Genomic DNA, 22,345 nt, shown 5'->3' with positions numbered 1-22,345 from the left:
TATTGTAGATATTTGTATATAATAAACTTAGTCTTAAGCTGACTCTTAAGTTGATTGCATGGTGCTCGCTCCCGATCCCGCTCTCCAGCATAACAGTTGGTGGTACCTTTGTTGTACGAAATTGCACCAAACCGAGTATTAATTTCTGCCGGTGAAGAGACCGGGCAAGAAAGAGCTTGAGATGTTGCTGACGAGTCTCTAGCTAAAACGTCATGGAGACACTCTACTACAAATTGCTTGTCAAGCTCCCAGTCAGGCACAATCTACAATTTTATCAAAATTTGAGACAAAAATTGTTTTTTTTGATTGATTTATTTTTGTGAGAGATCGATATTTAGATAAGGGGAAAATGTTATTTGGTCCTTTTCTCTCAAATTGTTTATTTATTTAAGCGTAAAAGACTAAATAACATTTTTTCTTTATCTAAAATTTGTTTTATTATACGTACTTTTGCCGTTCCATGATATTGAAAGTATCTTGCAAAAGCCTCATTTAGGAAAGTGTCTGACCACCAATACATCGTAACTAAATTTCCAAACCACATATGGGCTATTTCATGGGCAATGACTGTTTTGAGTTTTTGTAAATAATAGTTAGAAGACTCATTTTTGTCCCACAACAATCCTGTTTCTCTGCAAATCCAAATTTGGTAATTATATGGTCTTAAAAAAATTAGTACCTACTTATATGTAATCAGTCCCCAATTTTCCATGGCGCTATATTGGAAGTCAGGAATAGCAAAATGATGCATTTTCGTAATTCCCAACTCACTATATTTAATTCCAGTCCATTCTTCCATAACTTTTATTAATTTTGGTCCCGTTTTGGCTGCAATTTCTCGAATTGGTGCAGTCTCGTTTCTTGAACATACAAAATGTTTAGTTACTTCATCAATAGCTTCTTCATCACAAGTGAAATCAGAGACAACAAAAGCTACCAAATAGGTGGGCATTTTAGGAGTTCGCTCAAAAGTCGTAATTGTATAAGAATTGTCTCTGTAAAATTTTATAGAATTTGATTTTATAACACGGTAATGCCTTACTTACTGTTCATCAAGTTTGGGAGTACCAGCTGTGTTTGCAACAGCTGTATATCGACTTGGATGTCTAATTTCGATTTTAAAAACAGCTTTATAGTTTGGCTCATCGAGGCAAGGAAACGCTTTACGAGCTGAAATTGGTTCGAACTGAGTCGTAGCTAAGAAAACTTGAGTACCATTAGGTGTCGTATATGAGCTTTTGTAAAAGCCTTGAAGTTCATCGGTTCTTAGTTTTCCTTTATATTTCATTTCAAGTGTATAGGTGGATCCACTTGAAAAATAATCCTTTGTTTTAATTGTAAGAATATCTGTCACAGGATCACTTTTAAAATGTTTATTTAGAATTTCTTGACGCTCAGAAAATTTAATTAAAACATTGGTGAAGTCAATCCCATTTGCATGTAATTTAAGTTCCTTAGTTGGGCGCACCATTGTGAAATTAATTTTCACGTTCCCAGTGAATACATTGGTTTTAAAAATATCCTTTTTCAGAAACAATTTGATGTCATATCCTAAAACAATAACATCTTGTCGCAAACGGTACTCAACTGATTGCTTCTCTTTAATTGGTGCGGCAGATTGGAAGTATATTAACAAAATTATAAAACGTAACCACTTTAAAAATGTCATTTATTATATTCTTGCTGCTACTTATAACTTCGAGTATAGTTTCTTCTATTTCTAACTCTTTAGTGATGATAAGGGAACATATTTGTGAAACTTTAGCAAAATTATGCACCTAAAAACCGTTTTTCTCGATACATCAGTAAAATCTGACATATTACAATATTTCACTGCAATGCCTGCTTTTCGAACGAGTTTTCTTTATTTTTGTACGAAGTGAGTCTGAAAGACTGAGTCTGTTAGCAACAGATTTGAAAATATTTTTTTTAATAATTTGAAACACTGCAACCGGATACGGTTTTGCATGACAAATACTTGCCATACAAACCCACTCTAAAGGTAAGCTTTTAAAATTAGGGTCAAGATTGCCAACATATTCAGTCATTGTGGATCACATATTTCTAGATAAAAATTATCTCAAACATTCTCTAGAAAGTATACACTACATAAGAATACGTAATCAGACATTGTGATTGATAATCGAATTTAAAATATAAGATATCTTCCATATTTCGTCTAACATCAACTGTTTCAGCCAACGATATCAGCATAATATCTAAAAAAACTTTTAGTTTCTCTTAATCGTTTATTTTTTAAAAAATGTAAAGATTGTGGTGCTAAAATCATATCAATAACATGTGCTTCAGTAACAGGTTTTTGTAAATTTTGAGTAAATTAATAGAAATAAAGCGAAAACTAGTCAATAGAAGAAAGTTTCAAAAAAGCAGGTAGGTTAACATTATTGGTAAGATTGTAAATTTGATTCCTAATAATTAAAGTATCAACAACAATAGGTAATACTGCTTTTTCTTGTATTTAATAGTACCTACTAGTGATGTTTTCAAATAAACTCTCATTTTCAATTTGAATAGTTAGGTGTAGCCAAACTTAACGGCGGAGCAAACAAGAGTGCTCCCATTATTGGCACTTCCCTACTTTGCTTACCCCTTTCTTACTCCCGCAAACTATTACAAAATAATTTTATAATACAATGTGTATACAGTACTGATTAAGTTTTCTGATAAGGATGTTTATTATTCAATTTAATAAAATGACTTCTGTCTCAGTTTAGTATATTGTACAGGGTGCTGTATTTTGGATGTCCGAATAGGGAATCTCCGAAACTAAGAGGTTTGGCCAAAAACGAGTAATACATTCTGCAGCTCATTTTTTATAAAATAATATTGGTGAAAACCATATCCCGCTATCGTCTTTTGTTTATTTAATTCGTCAATAAAATATATTTTATATGACATAAAAATGACGATATGGCCAAATATCCAAATATCCAAATTCCGTCTATGTGGAACGTTATCCTACCTCCATTAGACCATCAAAAAATGTTTTTTCTAATTGTGTTGACTGTTGACACATTTGTTTTTCCTATTTTTGGATTTTTTAAAAATATGTAATAATTTTGTTCTGACGCGCTCGCATATTTGTTCAATACTTCTAAAGTTTCGTATTTTTTAATTTTTTATAATTTCATATATTTTTTCATCTATTTCACAGTCCACAAAACTCTTATTGATAATTATTTACACATTTGGAGTGAAATAGTTTTTCCATGGCCAACTATTATCAAACAAAATATGTATTTAATTTTTTAAGTATAATTATAAAAAAATATTCTGTTACAAATATATATTTTTTATATCAGAAAAAAATAAGTTTTTCAAAATTGCCGCAGCCACCTATGATTTCCATTTAAAAAAATACAAGTTTATCTTATTACGGCTAAACAAATAACTGAAAAAAATGTCTACATTATTAAATTCGTCGTAAAAAAGTGCCTGTATAATGTTTTTATTTCAAATCCGTATCTTCTATAATAACGAAGATATGAATTTTTTTAGATTTCGCCAAAATGTCAACTTTTGTCTGTAAGTCGAAAACAAAAAACGATAGCGGAATGCGGTTTTAACCAATATTATTTTCTCGAAAAATGAGCCCCAGAATGTATCACTCGTTTTTGTCTAAACCTCTTAGTTTTGGAGATTCCCTATTCGGACATCCAAAATGCAGCACCCTCTACAGTGTTCAAAAATTTGTACAAGTAGGTAGTAGTAGTACACTCGTATGTATGTACATACTTGTATCTATTGTTGATTAATCTAATTGTAAAAATTAAGCAGTCGAAATTTATTTTGAAAGTCGAATATTGATTTGTTTTAGGCATATTAGAACTTGTAATTATTAGAACGTGAAATCATCCGTGAGGGAAATTAAACATATAGGCTACAAAATTAAATGTTTATTTATTAAAGATTTTTCTGGCTGCAGTTGAATCATACTCTTAAATAATTAATAAGTTAATTAAAAAATATATCGCAACCAAAATATTGTGGTGATTAGGATCAAAATTCCTGTCGTTAGAGACGTTCCCGAATTGTTATCATCTGCTGTCGTTTTTGGCAAAGCTGTAGTTTCCTTGGTAGTCGACGAAGCCATGGCTGTTGTGGTAGTCGACGAAGTCGTGGCTTTTGTGGAAGTCGACGAAGTCGTGGCTTCTGTGGAAGTCGACGAGGTCGTGGCTTCTGTGGAAGTCGACGAGGCCGTGGCTTCTGTGGAAGTCGACGAAGTCGTGTTTCCTGTGGAAATCGACGAAGTCGTGTTTCCTGTGGAAGTCGACGAAGTCGTGGTTTCAATTTTAAAATATTTTAACAATTCTTCTTCAAATTTTTCCGTCCATTCTAAATTAGCCAAAGCATTAGTGAGGGCGGCACTTGCTGAAGCCTTCAAGCTGTCAGACAAATCGGTGGCAGTCTCGAGGAAAGCGCTCAACTGATAATTTTAAAATAATAGATTAAATAAATCATTAGTTCTATTTACAACCTTGTCAGTTTGATCTTTTCGCGTAAATCTGTTGGCCAAACCACTAAAGAGTGAACTTAGCGAGTTCATACTACCATAACTAAAAACAAAATTAGTTTTTGTTCTACAAAGAATAATAGAAGTACATACTACTCAGATATTTCCTTGTAATGTGTGAGCAAAAAATCGAAAGCGATGTCTACTCCTTCAGGATTGCTTGTATACACTGAAGAAAACACCGAAAGCGCGTCTTGTTGCCTAATTCCTGAATTAGGATTAATTGAATAACCAAGATATTTATTAAGTACACTTTGATCCTTAGCACATCCGAGAGCCGATAAAATTGTGGCTTGTTCTGTTGCTAATCTAGTCGTCTTAAAATCATTCCAGATGTGATTCCAATCATTTTCAGAATCATTACTGTGCCTTAAACCGTTGCAATAAATAACAGATTTCAAGTTTTTATCCGGTCTCCTAAAAATTCATTTTCAATTTTAACTTTTAATTTGAAAAAAATTGGCCAACTTTTTTGAATTTTTATAATATTCGAAAGCTGCAACAGCATTATATACGCAATCTTTCAATTCCAATTTACAAGCCCAATTAGCCGCTAAGGCCCGCTTGAGCGAGTATATTTGATCGTCATCTTTTGGCTCATTGAATGGTACTGAACTGTAAAGAGTTTTCATTATATCCAAGACGTAGTCCTAGAAAAAGATTATTTAGATGTGTTAAAGCACAATAATTATATCCATTACTGATAAACTTTCCCGGATTTTCTCATTTGTTGTTCTTGCAAACATACTGGAGAAGGCACTAAATGCCGAGTACCATGGATAGTAAGAGGTATCATTTTTTAAAAATTTGAATAGTTCAAAAAGCTCGGCATAAGAATGAATACCAATTTTTGCAAAATTGTAATAATCATCGATTATTTGTGCTCGGTTTAATTCATGAATGCCATTAAAACGGTCTGAATTTAGGGCGGCTTCAATTTTAGTCCAGAGAGTTTTATCGTAATCGATTCTGTAATAACCTGGCAAAAAAACAATAATCAGTTACACTCGCATCTGATAAGAATTCGAATTGTATTAAGTATTAAATGTGCGATTTCGAGGTCATCATTTTATCTAAATATGTAACTCTGAATAGAATAATCCCTTTTATCAATTTTGTTTTGAAGAGAATAAATATTTGTTTTGTGTGTCACCTGTTTGTTGATTGTTTAGAATTATCCAATCATTTGCTTCTGACAGCACGTCAGTTAGAACCAAATTATCAGTTGGAAGTAACCATTCTTTAGTCGAAGTGTCATTAAATTTGTTGGTATCTTTTGAAGTCGTGTAACTGATCGGGACGTACCACTTATCATCTCTATTTGGTTCACCAGAAGTTAAAAATCTTTTCTAAAAATTTAACACATTATTATTTCTCTTTGAAACTAATTGCTTACTTGTGATATTGTAACACTGAGATCATTAGACGTCACTTCTAGCACGGGATATCCGGGTTTAATAATCCAGTTTTCTATAACCTTAGCCAGTGTAGTATCGGTCGGCAAATTTTTAACTGTTGTTTGTAAAGCTGTCCATAAATCTTCTGGTTTAGTATTACCAAACTTGCTACAATTAAATTTTTTCCGGTAAAATAGTTTTATAAAGGCGTACTACTCATACTTATCGCTTAAATATTTCTGAACTCCGATTTGGAAGTTATCAGGGCCCATAAAATGAGATATCATACGCAAAATACTACCACCTGATATAAGAGATTTATTATTTTTAGTAATTCATAAGTTGGTGGTACATACCTTTATTGTATGAAATTGAATTGAATCGGCTTGACACTTCTGCCGGTGAAGAGACCTGCCAAGAAACAGCATGAGATGTTGGTGAAGAGTCACTAGCTAAAACGGTTTGGACTTGTGCTACTACAAATTGTTTGTCAAGCTCCCAATTAGGCTCAATCTACAATTATCCATAAAAATTTGTAACTAAATTATTTTGCCATACTTTTGCTGTTCCATGGTATTGAAAATATCTCGCAAAGCCCTCATTTAAAAAAGTGTCCGACCACCAATGTGTCGTAACAAGATTTCCAAACCACATATGAGTTATTTCATGGGCAATGACATTTTTTATGCTTTGTAAATATGAGTTGGAAGATTCGTCTTTGTCCCACAACAACCCTGTTTCTCTATAAATTCAAACTTGTTGAATGCTTTATAACTTAATGTGCTACCTGTATGTGAGAAGTCCCCAGTTTTCCATAGCACCAGCCGAAAAGTCAGGAATAGCAAACTGATGCATTTTTGTAATTCCGGAGTCACTATACTTGATCCCAGTCCATTCTTCCATAATTTTTACTAACTTTGGTCCCGCTTCGGCTGCAACTTCTCGAGTTGACGCAGACTCGGCTCTTGAGCACACATAATGTTTAGTTATATCATCAATAACCCCTTCATCACAGGTAAAATTAGAAACCACAAAAGCTACCAAATAGGTGGACATTTTAGGAGTTTTCTCAAAAGTTGTAATTGTGTAAGCGTTGTCTCTGAAATATCCTATTAAATTAAGTTTTTACAACTTAACAGTGTTTTACGTTTCATCAGGTTCTGAAGCACCGGCAGTATTGCTAACAGCTGTGTAGCTGGAAGGATGTTTTATTTTGATTTTAAATTCAGCTTTATAACTCGGCTCGTCAAAGCAAGGGAACGCTTTTCGAGCAGATGTTGGTTGAAATTGAGTAGTACCTAAGAAAGCTGTAGTACCATCAGGAGTTACATACGAGCTTTTGTAAAAGCCGTACATTTCATCGGTTCTTAACTTTCCCTCGTATGTAATTTGGAGAGAATATTGACTAATGCTAAGATTTTCCTTTGTTCTAATTGTGAGAAATTCTGTCACCTCATCACTTTCAAAACTTTCATTTTCTAAGTCTATAGAGTTTTCAAAGTTTGTAAGTACCACTGAGCTGACATTTATCCCATTTGCATGTAATTTTATTTCTTTGGTACTCTGCAAAATGTTTAATTGGATATTTACCGTCCCACTGAATATATTGGTCTGAAAACTGTCACTCCCGAGGAACAGTTCAAGATCATATTGTGTCACTCCAACAACGCCTTCTGGTAAACGGTACTCGACTGTCTCTTTCTGATCAATCGGGACAGATTGAACGTATGTTAACAAAATCGAAAAACCAAACCACTTTAAAAACTCCATCTGAGAGTTTTTGTAACTTTTGGATGGTGAGAACTGACAAATAATGTGGTAATATCAGTTTTATTCTTTCTGTTATCTAATCATAAATACGGGTGTTAGTTATTAATATATTTATTATACCCCCGGCTAATCCTTTAGTGATAAAAAAGAGAGCAATAAATTTGGTCCTAAAACTTAATAATGAAATAATTAAGAGTAGACATACTTGTAAAAATTTTTCACAGAATAATTAACAAAATGTTTTTTACAATCATGTGTAAAGTTGAACTTCACATATTGAAATTGACTTAAATATTGTAGAAAAAAACTTTGTTTATCTTATGTGTGCAAAATTGTTTTTCAACGATCGAATGTCTTTATGTCTCAACCTTCGGTCAGCATATTCTGGCGTCAAAACACCAGTCGTTTTGTCTACTTAATATAAAAACAACTATTTTGAGTCAATTTTATTTCTCAATTAGTAGGATACTTTACAATTTTGCAATTGTGAAAATACAATTGTAAGCTTAGCTTAGCAATCACGACACTCAATGAACTAATATAAAATAATAAATTAATTATTTAGTAATAAAAGTATTTTTGTATAAGAACACAAATCGTTGCCGTAATTGTTGCAAATCCTTTCGTTAGACCCTCTCCCGAATTATTATCCTCATCACTTATCGGAGGTGTACTCGTTGTAGAAGACGTTGTTTCTTCTTCTTCAAGTTTAAAATAAAGAGTCAATTCTTTTTCAAATTTCTCGGTCCATTCTAGATTTATTAAAGCATTGGCAAGAGCCGCACGTGCAGAATTTTGCAAAGTTTCCGTCAAGTCAGTCGCAGTGTCAAGGAAATTTTGTAACTGAAAATTTTAGTTCAGTATTGAATTTTGTTAGTTTTAAACAATTATTACAAACCTTGTCAGTTTGGTCTTTGCGTGTAAATCTGCTAGCTAAACCTGAGAATAGTGAACTAAGCGCGTTCATACTTCCATAACTAAAACAAAATTAGATTTTGCACTATTGTTGCTAAAGTACGTACTATTCAGAAATTTTGTTGTAATTTTTAAGTAGAAAATCAAATGCTATGTCGACACCTTCAGGGTTGCCTGTGTACACTGAGGAGAAGACGGAAAGAGCATCTTGTTGTCTAATGCCTGAAGTACTGTCAATAGATTTTTCCAAATAGCTACAAAAAAATTGAATTGTTTATTATTTTTGCTATTTTTTTAAACGGAATAGTACTTTGTAAGTACCGTTGAGTCTTTAGCACATCCGAGAGCCGACAAAATTGTTATTTGTTCTGTTGCTATGCTCGTACTCAAGTATTCTTTCCAGAGGACTTCCCAGTCATTTGTAATATCATTACTATGTCGTAAACCGTTGCAATAAATCACAGACCTCAAATTTTTATCAGGTCTTCTAAAACTCCAATTTAGTATAAAACTTTTTTTTAAGAACAACATACTTTTGTGCAGTTTTGTAATTACTAAACGCAGCCAAAGCATTATTAACACAGTCTTGGAGTCCTAATCTGCAAGCCCAAGTCGAGGCCAAAACCCTACTGTGTGTATAGACCTGATTTTCATTTTTTTGACTATTAAAAGGATGTGTATTGTAAAAAAATTCAATTAGTTCTAAAATAAAATCCTGTAAGACAATTGTGATTTATATTGGTACATATGGGTCAAATTAGCAATACCGAAAGAGTAGTTCGAATTCTTTCATTTCCTGTCCTCGCCAACATATTTGAAAAAGCAGTAATAGCGGAATACCATGGATAGTAGGAAGTGTCTTTTTTTAAAAATCGGTAAAAATCAAATAATTTGGTATAACTATGAATTCCATATCTTGCAAAATTGAACAAATCGTCGATTAATTGTGCTCGATTTATTTCATGGATGCCATCAAAGCCAGGCTTATTCAAAGCTACTTCAATTCGTTTCCAGAGAATGTCATCGTAATCAACTCTGTAATAACCTGCAATATGTGTTATCTATAGCCCAATATTAGGTTATTTGAAGTAAGAATAAAAGTAGTTTAGGGATTTTGCTTTATCACCTGTTTGTTGATTATTAAAAATTATCCAATCACTTATATTTTTCGGTGTATATAAAAGATTCAAGGTGCCGAGTGGCAAGTACCAAAGCTTTACTGATGTACTTTGGAATTTATTTGTATCTGATGCTGTTGTATAACTCAACGGGATGTACCAAATCTCATCTTTTTCGGGTTGTCCAGAAGCCACAAATCTTTTCTAACAAAATGAAATCAAATTTTTGATTTTTCTTTAATTTCAGTACTGACCTGTGTAAGCACAAGACTTGAGTAATTAGTTCGAACGTTCAAGACTGGATATCCGGGATTGTTTACCCATTTATCCATAACAATAGATAAAGTTTTGTTAAGAGGAAGTACCGATCTGGCAAAAGGGGTTAAAGCATCCCAGAGATCGGTCGGTGTAGTTGAACCAAACTTGCTAAAATTTGAATTAATAATTTATTCGGTGATAAAGTAAAACTTCTTACTTTTTCTCCAAGTAGGCATGAATACCGGCTTTGAAATTTTCTTCGCCCATTATATGCCGCACCATCCTGAAAATGCTACCACCTACAACAAGTTTTTAGTGTCGGTTTGTTCCATATAGTCTGGTACCTTTATTGTACGAAATTGCATTAAACCGGCCTTGAATCTGAGCTTGTGACGACACAGAAGATGATAAAGGAGTTGAGGATTGTGACGCATCGCTTGCTAAAACAGGTTGGAGTTGTTCAATTACGAATTGTTTGTCTAGTTCCCAGTTATTTTCAACCTAAAATTATAGTTTGCTATACTAGAAAATTAAAAAAAAAAAACAAATACTTCAGCTGTTGCAAAATACTCAAAATACGTTGCAAAACCCTCATTAAGGAAAGTATCTGACCACCAATGCGTCGTCACTAAATCACCGAACCAAAAATGGGACAACTCGTGTGCAATTACGGTTTCAACTCTTTGTTTGTACCGATTTGAGGACTCCTCAGGGTCCCATAAAAGTGCAGTCTCTCTATAATTTACTTGTTATTTAAAAAAAAGTAGTTCAAAGAATACTACCTATAAGTGACTAGTCCCCAATTTTCCATGGCACCTGCCGCAAAATCAGGGATTGCAAACTGGTGCACTTTAGTAATTTTGGACGCGTTGTACGCAATTCCAGTGAAATTTTCCATCGCCCACATTAATTTTGGCCCAACATCTTCAGCCAGTTCTCTAGTAGATGCAGCCTCGTCTCTTGAACAAACAAGGTGTGGAATGGCTTTTTCAATTGGAGTACTACCAGAACACGTAAAATTCGAAACGACGAAAGCAATCAAATATGTAGACATGACCGGGGTGGTAGCAAAATTAGTCGTGCTATACTCACTGAAATGTTGGGTAACTGTGACAGTTGGAGTAGTTTTTGGGTAACTTACGCGTCCTTAGTGCTTGTACTACTCCTAGTATTTCCAACAGCATTGTAAATACTGGGATGTGTAATTTTAATATCAAACTGTGCTTTATATATTGGTTCATCAAAGCATGGGAAAGCTTTCCGAGCATGAGTTGGTTGGAATTGCGTCGTTGCTAAATAAGCAGTCGTACCGTCGGATGTCTTGTAAGAGCTTTTGTAAAGACCATACATTTCATTAGTACGTAATTTTGCTTCAAATGTAAATTTAAGGTGATATTCTACTGCAGCCTCCAAAGTGGTACTCGTTACAAGTGTAAGAATATCACTAGTGGAGTCACTGACAAAATCTTTATTTTCAAGATCTATTTGTTTTGCATCGACTCCTGCTAACAATACTTCAGATATATTTAAACCATTGGCGTGTAAACGAATTTCGTTTGTGTTTTTTAAATTTTTAAATAGAATATAAGTTATTCCACTAAACGTATTAGTATCAAAAACATCACTTCTAAGATTTAGAGCAATATCATAATGGATTACTTCAACGGCACCTTCGGGTAAGCGGTACTCGACTGCTTTCAGTTCTATTGGTGTTGATTTGGTGGATGCTAGTAGCAGAGTAAGAAAAAGCCAAAACAATGCCATTTTAGCTAGAAAATAAATAAGGAAACAAAAAAAAGATGTGTGTTGCTTACCTTCTAAAAGGTTAAAACTGTTAAAACTAACACTTTTCTATTTTTTATATTTTATCTTATCAAAAAAAGAAGCTGCTAATATATTTATTGTTTTGTTAGGTACTTTGTTATCCTTAAAATCATAAACTCAAAGTGTGAACAGTGAAAAAAGATAATGAGTTTGGAATATTTATGACATGGCAACAATAATAATAATAATACTTAAAAAGTGAAATAAAACTGTTGTAAAATTAACACTGATGTGTTTTTTTTTAACTTCAGTTTTATATTTTTTCTTGCAATAAAAATATTTTTTTAAGTCTCAATAAATTGATAATGTTTATGTTTATTGTTGAATTGCTTTAATCCTATGATCAAATGGTTTAATCCTTGTCTGGTTACAAAATAGAAACACAAGATCTCTAAGTCATGATCTTTATTTGTCATCAAAAAGTTCATCAATTGGTATTTTACTCAAAAGACGATCAAATATGCTTTGAAACACTTGAGCACAAGCATCTTCATAAGTAAAACTTATGTCCACGTAAAGACTTTTCCAATTCTCATTAAGAATCTTATTAATATTATCACTCAAGGCACTGTCTCCATTGATGATATCAAATTTTGCACTTACCAGCTGAGGTATCACTATAAACTTACTTTCGGTTACTTTATAATATTTTTTTTTGTTTTTCGTATTCTTCAATTGCATTTGTCATATTTACCAAAATCAACCCAACCATTAAGTTCCATTATTAAAAGCCTTCCCTCAATTTCATACTGAAACTCGCCTTTAACATCAAAGAATTGTGCTTCTATTTTGAGAATGTTGGCCTCAAAATCTGTATTTAATTAAAATTAATTTGTAGTAAACTTAATTAAACAATTAAAAGTACTTTACTTTTATTGATGTCATATTGGTAAGTCTCCACAGTTTGTAATTTCGGTAAGATTATTTAAGTCCCTCCAGATTAATAACCCATGATGGTATCAAGAGACGGCAAACCAACTTCTGCTTTTGAGTACTTTAACTGTCTAATGGCATCTTTGACGGCAATTGATAAACAATCGTTAAAATTTTTACGTTTTCAGTTACATTTTTTAAAATTCGGTGCTACGAAAATTTCTATTTAAATTTGTTTTTACAATTAAGTAAAATATTTACGAATCTTAACCGAATTGTAAAAATCGAGGCAAAAATTTATTAAAAGGAAAACAGTCACAATTGGTACACTTTTCATGGTAAATGAACAAACAACTTTCAACAATTCTTTTATTAACTCATTTATTAATTGCCATAAATTAAAAACATGTAAGTGTAACTAAATTTTTATAATTTATTTCTAAAGTCAATATTATTTCTTTTTGTGACATGTTTATTAAACTGTTTGTGTGTTATTATAAATAATAATTTTCTTCCATTACATTAAAATAAAACAAATAGGCATAAATACATTAAACAACTAAACAATGATATTTTCAATGCGGCTGCTCCTCCAGGTGTCGTACTTTCCGTTGTCGTTGTTGTAGTTGTTGTACTAGTTGTTGTACTTTCATCCACTTTTAACCATTTTCTAAAAACGTCCAAATGGGTTTTCCTCCAAGCAATATTTTCTTTGATGTTTATTTTCACAGTTTCGAAAATTTTGCCATATGCTACTTTTTGATCATTATCGAGACAAGCCACAATTTCATCAATCTAATAATAAAAATTTAGAAAACAAAAAAAAATTTGAAAAATAATACCTTTGCATTCTGTTCTTCAGTTACCAATTTTTTTGATAAAGAAATAAATATTTCTGCAATTTCTTCAACTGTAAAACTAAAGGAAAATTAATTGTTTGTGTTTGGCTATGTAACGTTGTACCTTTTTAAAATATATTCCAAATATTTTTTAACAACATCAAGTATGACATTAACGCCAGCATCACTTCCATCTATAATAGCCTTCAGTGCACTTAATTTAAATTCGGGATTAAGGCGAAGGATTATATTATCGTCAACAATAGCCAGCGAGTAATTCCTGTTAAAATTTAACTCAAATTAAACACAAAAAATAAACAACAAACCTTAAAAGGCCAATATCAGAAGTGCAAGCCATACTTTTCAAAATTCTATTTTTTTTATGTTTGTTGTGCTGTTCTTTGAGAAACATAAATGTTTCCAAAGTACCAAGACGCATTCCTCCACAATACACGAGTTCTTGTAAATCTGGTTCAACTCCTTTTCCTTGACTTAGTTTTTCAAACATTTCTTTTCGACAACTGTCCAGTCCAAAATCGCACAGCCACGTTAAAATTTTGATACGACTCAAAGTGTCTAAATGGGTGTCTAAAGGCGTAAGAGAGGTTCCAATTTTGTTGTACATATGTTGAACTAAATTTCTTGCATGTTCCTAAAAATTAAATTAATTAACAAACATACATATATTTCAACTACTCGACGTACCATAAATGTGTTTTGAATATTTGTTTCGGCAAACAGAGCTTTAAGACGATTTGCAGTCTTAATAAACGCGTAAATAGGAATATAATCTGTTTCTTTTTTTAAATATTTAGTTAATTCTAAATAAATGTCATATGATAACAAATTTGACTTTGCCAAATTAAATGAATCTTGTATTAATGCTGCTCTGTTTAGTGGACTAATTTTATCGATGTTTGAGTTTTGTAACAACACTATAAGTTTTTGCCAATTGTCATTGTCATAATTTGTCCGGAAGTATCCTTAAAACACATCACTATAGATGTTAGTCAATTAAAATTAATTAATTAATACCATATCGGTCATAATTTACGATATACCAAGACTCTGACATTGATAAGTTTGCTTGTTGACTACTTTCTTCTAAAATTAAGTCATAACTAAGGTCTGTTTCATCTTGAAAAACAACACTAATGGGGATTGAAAACACAACTGTAATCGGGATAGAGGAGACACCAGTTTGCTTAAGTGTAAAAATATTGGCATTTCTTTTCACTTCCACAACCGGAAATCCAGGTTTCTGTGTCCATGACAAAGCCATTACATTATCATCTTCAAGAATACTAAAAATGGAAATAATTACAAGATAATAATTATGTATTAATCTGGCCACTTACTCGCCAGGTTGTGACAAATGTAAAAACATCCTAACCAGAGCAAAAGCTGTAAGCACAAAATATAACAATAATTTCTACTTTAATTAACTCACATTTAATTTTGTGAAATTGTGAAAAGTCGTCCGGATTTGCAACACTGGTTGTAATCCCTATATTGGCATCATAATCAAACGTGTCTTCAAGTTCTTGTATTAGAAACTGTTCAAAAACTCTCCATTTCCAATAATTTTCCAAAATGTTAAACTGGTACAAGGAGGAGATTCCTTCACTAATCCACAAGTTGGACCACCATTTGGTCGTGTTTGCATACTTATACCACTGCCTAACAACCGCCCCAGCGACCAGTTTTCCTATCTCTTGCTTATCTTCTAGTGTTTCTCGTTCTGTATTATAAAATACCACAGATTCTCTATAAAAAATTAATCCGACATTGACCACAACATCTTGCGACAAGCCAGAATCGGGGATAACAATCTGGTCCAATTTCTCAATTCGATAGGGTTCATTTTGTTGGAAATGATACAAAACGGTTTTTGACCATTGTCCAAGATATTCAGTTTCGTTCCTGTCTCTTGTAATCACTGAAACTTCCTCGTATTTGACTTGAGCCAAGTCGTGGATGGCAAAAGCAAATAAATGAGGAGGCAAGGGGTCTGATTGTGCAAAAACAGACTTAACTGTAGCCTGATCTCTAAAATTTCTAATTAATAAAAATTGAAAATCATTGTTTTGATTTGTTACATGTCAGTTTCTGAAATTTTGACACTACTTGCAACCGATTTGTAGTTTTTCGGATGTGTGAGAGTCAAGGTAAATGTTGACAAAAAATTTGGATGGTCAAAACAGGGAAAAACTTGACGCGCTTTGGTGTAGTGGAAATTTGTCAGAAAAATTTTCCTAAGATTAACAATTAAGTAAAGTTAATTTAGAGGAAAGGTTTTCATACTTGTTTTGTGTCTCAACCTGATAGAAACCTTCTAAATTTGTGTTTATCTTACCACGGGAAATGATATTCACAAGATACAAGTCTGGTGCCAGTGGGTTTTGAAAATGGAAAACTAAAGTCTCGTTTTCTTCATTTAACAAAATATTTGTTACTTCTTCAGCTTTTGAATTAGTGATTTTGATTGGATCACTAATTATTAGATTTTTGAAATTTAATGTCACATTTTCTATTGTTTCCTCCACTTGAATGGAAATAATTGTTTCACTTGTAAAGTTCAAATTATCCAAATCTGGATTAATTGTAATATTGTAATTGACTGGAAATGTGGTTAAAGCATGGTTCAAACTTGCCAAAAACGGCACCAAAAATATCACAGAAACCGTATTGTACATCATTAGATTGTAAGATACAACTGACAATCATTAAATAAGATATCTTTTTTTATTAAGCTGCCATTGTAATAAAAATGATAATAGAAGTAAATAAATAAAATGGATTAGAAAAGTAAAAGTGTGTTTTTCCTCCTATTAGTTATTGTTCTATTTTATTTAAATTAATCCGTAGTTGTGACCCACATTTTGCAAAATATTTGTCAATGTAATACATGAGCAAAACATTAATTCACTTTGTTTTATTAATTAATGCAGTAATGCACTGTCGTCATAAATTATATTGCCAGTCGTAAAAATGTTCAAGGTTCAACAGTCCAGCATTTTTTAATTTATCGTGTTTCCGTTGAATTTCCTTCAAAGTCGCCTCAAAGCCATTGAATCTGGGCAATGCGATGAGATCGTGATTGTGTGTCCCATCACATCGTTTCCTTTAAGTTCCAGCGTTTGTGGAATGTCTCTTTTAATTGTTAAAAGTTCTGTCACCACATTCGATAAAAACACATTTGATAGCTCTGCAAGAGACGGTTTATATTATTTTCAACAAGTCAACAAATTTTAAAATAATAAAGATAACAATTTACAGCCTCAATACTACAAATATTTTACACCAACATCCTTGCGAGATAAAGAAAAAGAGTGGATTTTTTCAAATGTTTAAAGCCGGTCCTGATCACAATCACAAAAAATTTCAGCCTCGAGCTGTCTATAAAGATGGCATATCTTGTCAGCATTTGCGATCCGTTTTTCCGTTTATTAGTAATGTTTTTTTTTGAAAATACTGATAGCACCAAATGGAATTACGGTACAACAGAGAGCTTTATAAAAGCTTGTTCGAGAATTTTCAAATAGATTTGATTTCTTCCATACGCATGCTGGGATGAAACTCATTTAAACGAACGGAAGTGTAATTCATTGTAATTTATTTAGAAATTTGCAAGACAGATAACTCTATTTACCAATTTAAAAGTCAACAAAAATGTATGAATGGAAAAGAAGTTAAAGGCTTATTAAAAGCGGTCGCTAACTTAATTGGAAGACAACAAGATGACACTCTCGTATTGTTGGTTGTAGTCATTTAATACATAGTTATAGCACAATACATACATAGCACCAAAGTCTTATTTTCATTATTGTGTGTTTAGTTGCGATAACCAAAACAAATAAAACACATGAGTAATGAAAAATGACTTTACTGCCGAGGTGCATATTAATTTTTTCCAAAATTTCACATTTTAACAAAATTTGTGCAACATTATTTTTGAGGGACAGGTTATTATTGAGTAATTCCACGCCAAAACGATCACTTCTAAAACTCATTGTTTCTGATTTTTGAAAATTTGAGATATGTTATAGAACGTGTAAAAACAAGTGAAACGTATTCCACCGTTTTTTATTTTTTCAATGTATGTTGAAAAAACAGGGATGTACAAAATTAAGTACCTCGTAACAAAAAGAATTTTTATCTAACATATTAAAACGATTTTCTTTTAATAATAGATTAAGTATTAGGTACACTACGGACGTGATAATACAAGTATTCTAAAAATTTGTTATTAACAAATAATTTAAAAATATATTGTTTAAACGAAAAAATAAACAATTACGCAAATTTTTAAAATTCTCAAAAAATTTATGTAATATTTTTACTATGTTTTTACATAAATTTCAACACGGACGTTTTAAAAATAGCTGAAAAAAAATTTTTTTGAGGGCGCTGCATTGTGCATGATCTCCTAAGATCGCCTGAAAGTAGCGTTTCTTTGGAAATTAAATAGAAAAATTACCAATTACCGTTACTAATAAACTGCTGTATAGAAAACACATAATTTCCAATACCTTATTAACATTTATTTTTCAAAAAATATCAATAATAAATTCAAATTCCTCGGTTGAGGAAGAGTACTCTCTATATTTTGTTTACTTTCTTATTAGAATAAAAGTATGTAGATTTCGCGTACCTTTTATGAGCTTCGCTCGACTAAAACGATCATTTAAAAAATCGCAAAGTCTTTCAACTTGTCGATTAGATATACAAGGTGTCTCAAAAGTCCCGGACCAACGGGACATGCCATGTAAGGTAAGATACCAGGAGCATGGAAAAAATGTAAAAAAAAATATCTATAAAAATTTCGAAGTTATGAGAGTTTAAATTTGTTTCTGTTGGAAAAATAATAGTCCATGTTTTTTTTGCTACAGGCTATAAGAAGAAACAAGGAAGCTGTATCCTAAATTGTAACTCTGTCTAATGTTGTTTGTGGATTTTATTGGCAAAATTATTGTACCTTTATTAAATAGTTATTAAAAAAAACATATTTAAGATGATCAATATCATTAAATAGACATAAAAAATGTCAAATTTCAAAAAATAAATGTAATTTTTTTTTAAAGATTGAATTGTTTTTTTAACATTTTTTTCATGTTCCTGGTATCTTACCTTACATGCCATGTCACGTTGGTCCGGGAATTTTGACATAGCCTGTATAACAAAACGTAATATGTGAAAGATTTGTGAAATATTTACTCAACCGAAGAATTTGTTTTTATGATTGATATTTTTTGAAAAATAAATGTTAATAAGTTATTGGAAATTGTGTGTTTTCTTTAGAACAGTTTATGAGTGACGGTAATTGGTAATTTTTTTATTTAATTTCCAAGGAAACGCTTCTTTCAGGCGATCTTAGGCAAACATGCACTATGCAACGCTTTTACATACATTTATGAAAAATTTTAAAAACTTGAGTAATTGTTTATTTTTTTGTTTAAGATGATCAATATCATTAAATAGACATAAAAAATGTCAAATTTCAAAAAATAAATGTAATTTTTTTTTAAAGATTGAATTGTTTTTTTAACATTTTTTTCATGTTCCTGGTATCTTACCTTACATGCCATGTCACGTTGGTCCGGGAATTTTGACATTGCCTGCATAACAAAACGTAATATGTGAAAGATTTGTGAAATATTTACTCAACCGAAGAATTTGTTTTTATGATTGATATTTTTTGAAAAATAAATGTTAATAAGTTATTGGAAATTGTGTGTTTTCTTTAGAACAGTTTATTAGTGACGGTAATTGGTAATTTTTTTATTTAATTTCCAAGGAAACGCTTCTTTCAGGCGATCTTAGGCAATCATGCACTATGCAACGCTTTTACATAGATTTATGAAAAATTTTAAAAACCTGCGCAATTGTTTATTTTTTGTTTAAACAATATATTTTTAAATTATTTGTTAATAACAAATTTTTAGAATACATGTATTATCACGTCCGTAATGTACCTATTTATATCTATTATTTAAAAAAAAATCGTTTCAATATGTTGATTTGTTCTTCAGACAAAATCAAATCAAACTGTTAGTGTCAAAGTGTTATTACCCAATACACAAAATTGTAGAATAATGAACTAGTTTAGTGCCGATGTTAGAGTCCTCACTGACGATTTTATGTAACTTTAGTGACGATTTCGGAAAAAATCTGTTTCTGATGTGAACGTGGTTACGAACTTCTAGCAGTGTTGTGGCTTTTATGTTGCCTTGTTTATATTTCTCTAATTTGGAGATATATCGGTGGTGCGCCTTTTATGGCGGCTATATTTCGGTTTATGTCCGTGAAAGTGTTAAGTTGTGATCGTATAGAGTTGCGATAATAAAGTTTTGGTTTGTTTTAGGTTTCGGATTGGTATCAAAGGTGCAGCGGTTGGTCTGCTGACACAGTGCGGAAGCCTGATCCTCCCCAGTCATGTATCTTTCATTCAGCATAGGCAAATTGCTGCCTTTGTGCCTTCGGGCGTATCAACTCCATGAATAGTTTCACAAAACTCGCTTCATTTTGTATTTTTAGACTTTAATGATCTGATTAATTTTTCAGTAGGATTCGGTGAAAAGGGTTGCAGTGAATGACCCAAGACGACTTTAAAATAGCACCTCCGATGAAAATTTTACAGACAACTAAAGACGGTTCGAAATTTGAAATTATTTAAGCAAGTTTGGCTATTCTACATCGAATTCTTACTATTTCATAGAAAATCGATGAGGATTATCTCAGGGTTATCTTACAGGCACGGAGAAATGGCCTATGTCACGAATAGAAATAAATATTTTGCTACACATTGTAATTGAAATGAAACGTTAATTCTGATGTAACTGAAATAAATATCTATAAACTTAATTATAGTTAAGTAGAAATTGTAAACTTAGATAAGTGAATGAGACATCACGCTTAAGAACTTGCTGTACTTAGAACACCGATAAATCTGCTTTCATATTAAATTGTCACGAGATTATTTATAGTTAAACTGTTAATAATAATCCTATGTAATAAATTATTGTTTTTAAAATTATTGTATCATTATTTATTTGCTTTCAATTTTTTAAACATTTTGTCTAGTCAAGGTTTGCTAGAAATGACTTGTTTTGAAACACGAAACACTATAATAACGACATACATTTTTATTTATGTTTTACAATTTTAAAATAAATTTTTATAGAAAATTAAAGGTCACCATTACTTGTTAGTAATTAATAATAATAGTAAATGTAGTAATTAAAAGACGTTCAATTTTTTTTCTATTTTAACAGGTGTTTATTTAAATTTGGGGGACCACAATTTTTTTAATACGTTTGGCGAGTTATCAAATGTCAGATTAATAACTTTCAAAAAAATGGTTCGTTCACAATCACACTTTCATGGGTAGCTTTGACGCTAAATTTTGAAAAAACACCTGTTACTACGTAAAACAAAATAAATAAGTTGATTAAAAAACCTGTGTAACCATGACACTAAGAGCATTTGTTGTCTTTATTATTAACAGTATTGTAAAATAAACAGAGTTATGTCTAATTTATAAACAAAAATGAAGTACAGTAAAACCCCTCTATAACGGGGTAATGCCATATTTACCACCTCGCTTGTAATGTACACATGCAAATTATTTCTTAAATACGAATATTAAAGAAGTTTAAAACAATATTTAAAAAAAAAATTAATTTTTGTTTGTTTTTTCTATCTTATCAATTGCACTTTCCAATTGTACAAGGCTATTCAAAAAGATATCGTGGTTAGTTGAAAGCATCCAATAACAAAAAAATTAATCTCTAGAGAATCCCCATTTTTTTCTCCACATTGTTCCATTGTTCTGCTTTTTCTTTTAACTTATAGGCACATTGGATTCGCGATTCACTTTAAATCAAGTAAGAACGGCTTTATCTAATTTAGCATTTTTAGCAGTTTGTAACTTTTTAACTTTTGACGAAACTTCACCAGTTGAACTCGTAATCTTGTCTCTGTTGTATAAAATTGTTGCCAATGTAGAACTGGCTAAATTTTTCTCTTTGCAGATTACAGCTCGTTTTTTACCACTTTCAAACTCATTTATTATTTTTTTTTTCTTTATTAAAAAATGTTTTTTTTTTTGAAGACGACATATTGATACAGAAAGACAAAGTGTTCTCGGTTTGAAAAGTTACTCAAGTCTGAGAAAGTGAAAAAAATAAGACCATTAGCACGCAAAAACAACATTTCCCAAAAAAATTCTATTACACAATATGTAATGGAGACTCGCAGGATTTTTATTTCTTCTAGGAACTCTCGTTATAACCGATCGGTTTCCGAAATTTCTCAGAACTTCTCGTTATTACCGATCTTGGACAAAAAAAGTATTGTTATATCCTCTCAATTCCAGAAAAATACTCGCTATAGAGGGAGAATTTTACATAGAGTAGTATACAAAACGGCAAGGGACCAGACGATTTACTCGTTATAGCTGATTTTCTGTTATAACAGGGACTCGTTATAGAGGAGTTATGTATTACTAAGCTAAGAAAGTCGGTAAAATGTCTAAGAAAATCAAATCTGGACCCACTGACTGCATTTTTAGAAAAATGTAATGTAAAAATACAATGTAATGTATGTAATAGTATATTATTTAACTAGTACTATAAACGTCATTTTAGACATGAGTTTTTGAGTGTTTGATAAAACGAATGTCTAGAGAAGTTTATATACGTGTTACATACTATACTTTTTCTACGACCACCACAAAATTTTTTCTTAAATTACAAATAAAATTAAATAACAGAAAGCTAACTTTGCGCTTAACTAATACGACAGTTGCTATTAGCA

At 31.6% G+C, this 22,345-nt stretch overlaps 3 protein-coding genes and 1 pseudogene across 3 annotated transcripts in view; all 4 read right to left on the bottom strand.

Annotated features, from left to right (window-relative positions):
- LOC123007677 overlaps nucleotides 1–1,820 on the bottom strand; it is a 32,166-nt gene extending 30,346 nt beyond the window's left edge. Inside the window, exons 1-4 of the mRNA XM_044403089.1 lie at nucleotides 1,047–1,820; nucleotides 684–995; nucleotides 449–632; nucleotides 36–263 (exon numbers count right to left, since the gene is read on the bottom strand). Of these exons, the coding sequence (XP_044259024.1) occupies nucleotides 36–263; nucleotides 449–632; nucleotides 684–995; nucleotides 1,047–1,669 (1,347 nt within the window). The 5' untranslated portion in view covers nucleotides 1,670–1,820. The remainder of the gene's footprint in view (nucleotides 1–35; nucleotides 264–448; nucleotides 633–683; nucleotides 996–1,046) is intronic.
- Nucleotides 1,821–3,902: 2,082 nt separating this feature from the next.
- Nucleotides 3,903–11,938, bottom strand: LOC123007675. The gene is made up of 26 exons (XM_044403087.1): nucleotides 11,807–11,938; nucleotides 11,134–11,761; nucleotides 10,775–11,083; nucleotides 10,544–10,727; nucleotides 10,337–10,493; nucleotides 10,210–10,291; nucleotides 9,989–10,160; nucleotides 9,743–9,938; nucleotides 9,384–9,661; nucleotides 9,150–9,331; nucleotides 8,927–9,103; nucleotides 8,724–8,870; nucleotides 8,600–8,678; nucleotides 8,278–8,544; nucleotides 7,079–7,734; nucleotides 6,719–7,030; nucleotides 6,490–6,673; nucleotides 6,288–6,444; nucleotides 6,154–6,235; nucleotides 5,931–6,099; nucleotides 5,688–5,883; nucleotides 5,236–5,513; nucleotides 5,003–5,184; nucleotides 4,628–4,951; nucleotides 4,499–4,577; nucleotides 3,903–4,447 (listed from the first exon to the last, which is right to left on the bottom strand). The coding sequence occupies exons 2-26, from the start codon at nucleotides 11,754–11,756 to the stop codon at nucleotides 3,980–3,982; spliced, it is 5,940 nt and encodes a 1,979-aa protein (XP_044259022.1). The 5' UTR covers nucleotides 11,757–11,761; nucleotides 11,807–11,938; the 3' UTR covers nucleotides 3,903–3,979.
- A 283-nt stretch (nucleotides 11,939–12,221) lies between these two features.
- Nucleotides 12,222–13,026, bottom strand: LOC123007674 (annotated as a pseudogene).
- Nucleotides 13,027–13,147: 121 nt separating this feature from the next.
- LOC123007750 (glutamyl aminopeptidase-like) lies at nucleotides 13,148–16,232 on the bottom strand. The gene is made up of 10 exons (XM_044403175.1): nucleotides 15,833–16,232; nucleotides 15,628–15,783; nucleotides 14,979–15,577; nucleotides 14,887–14,932; nucleotides 14,564–14,832; nucleotides 14,234–14,511; nucleotides 13,855–14,180; nucleotides 13,653–13,808; nucleotides 13,532–13,607; nucleotides 13,148–13,484 (listed from the first exon to the last, which is right to left on the bottom strand). The coding sequence occupies exons 1-10, from the start codon at nucleotides 16,225–16,227 to the stop codon at nucleotides 13,212–13,214; spliced, it is 2,574 nt and encodes an 857-aa protein (XP_044259110.1). The 5' UTR covers nucleotides 16,228–16,232; the 3' UTR covers nucleotides 13,148–13,211.
- Nucleotides 16,233–22,345: the final 6,113 nt, after the last annotated feature.

Source organism: Tribolium madens, unplaced genomic scaffold (genome assembly GCF_015345945.1).
Source record: "Tribolium madens isolate multiple individuals breed KSU strain unplaced genomic scaffold, Tmad_KSU_1.1 Scaffold_3;HRSCAF=73;Tcas5.2_LG2, whole genome shotgun sequence".
Lineage (NCBI taxonomy): Eukaryota > Metazoa > Arthropoda > Insecta > Coleoptera > Tenebrionidae > Tribolium > Tribolium madens.
The sequence above is the reverse complement of the archived record's forward strand: the minus strand, read 5'-3'. Positions and strand labels throughout refer to the sequence as shown.

Bases quoted from the DNA above. Each gene is read 5' to 3' on its own strand.
- LOC123007675 (XM_044403087.1), bottom strand. From the start codon at position 11,756: ATGGCATTGTTTTGGCTTTTTCTTACTCTGCTACTAGCATCCACCAAA. The intron at 6,236-6,287 runs GTATGTACCACC...CTCTTATATCAG, and splicing joins TTCAATTTCATACAATAAAG to GTGGTAGTATTTTGCGTATG. The intron at 4,578-4,627 runs GTATGTACTTCT...TTTTGTTTTTAG, and splicing joins TACAAGGAAATATCTGAGTA to TTATGGTAGTATGAACTCGC.
- LOC123007750 (XM_044403175.1), bottom strand. From the start codon at position 16,227: ATGATGTACAATACGGTTTCTGTGATATTTTTGGTGCCGTTTTTGGCA. The intron at 15,784-15,832 runs GTATGAAAACCT...TGTTAATCTTAG, and splicing joins CAGGTTGAGACACAAAACAA to GAAAATTTTTCTGACAAATT. The intron at 14,933-14,978 runs GTGAGTTAATTA...TTGTGCTTACAG, and splicing joins ACAATTTCACAAAATTAAAT to CTTTTGCTCTGGTTAGGATG.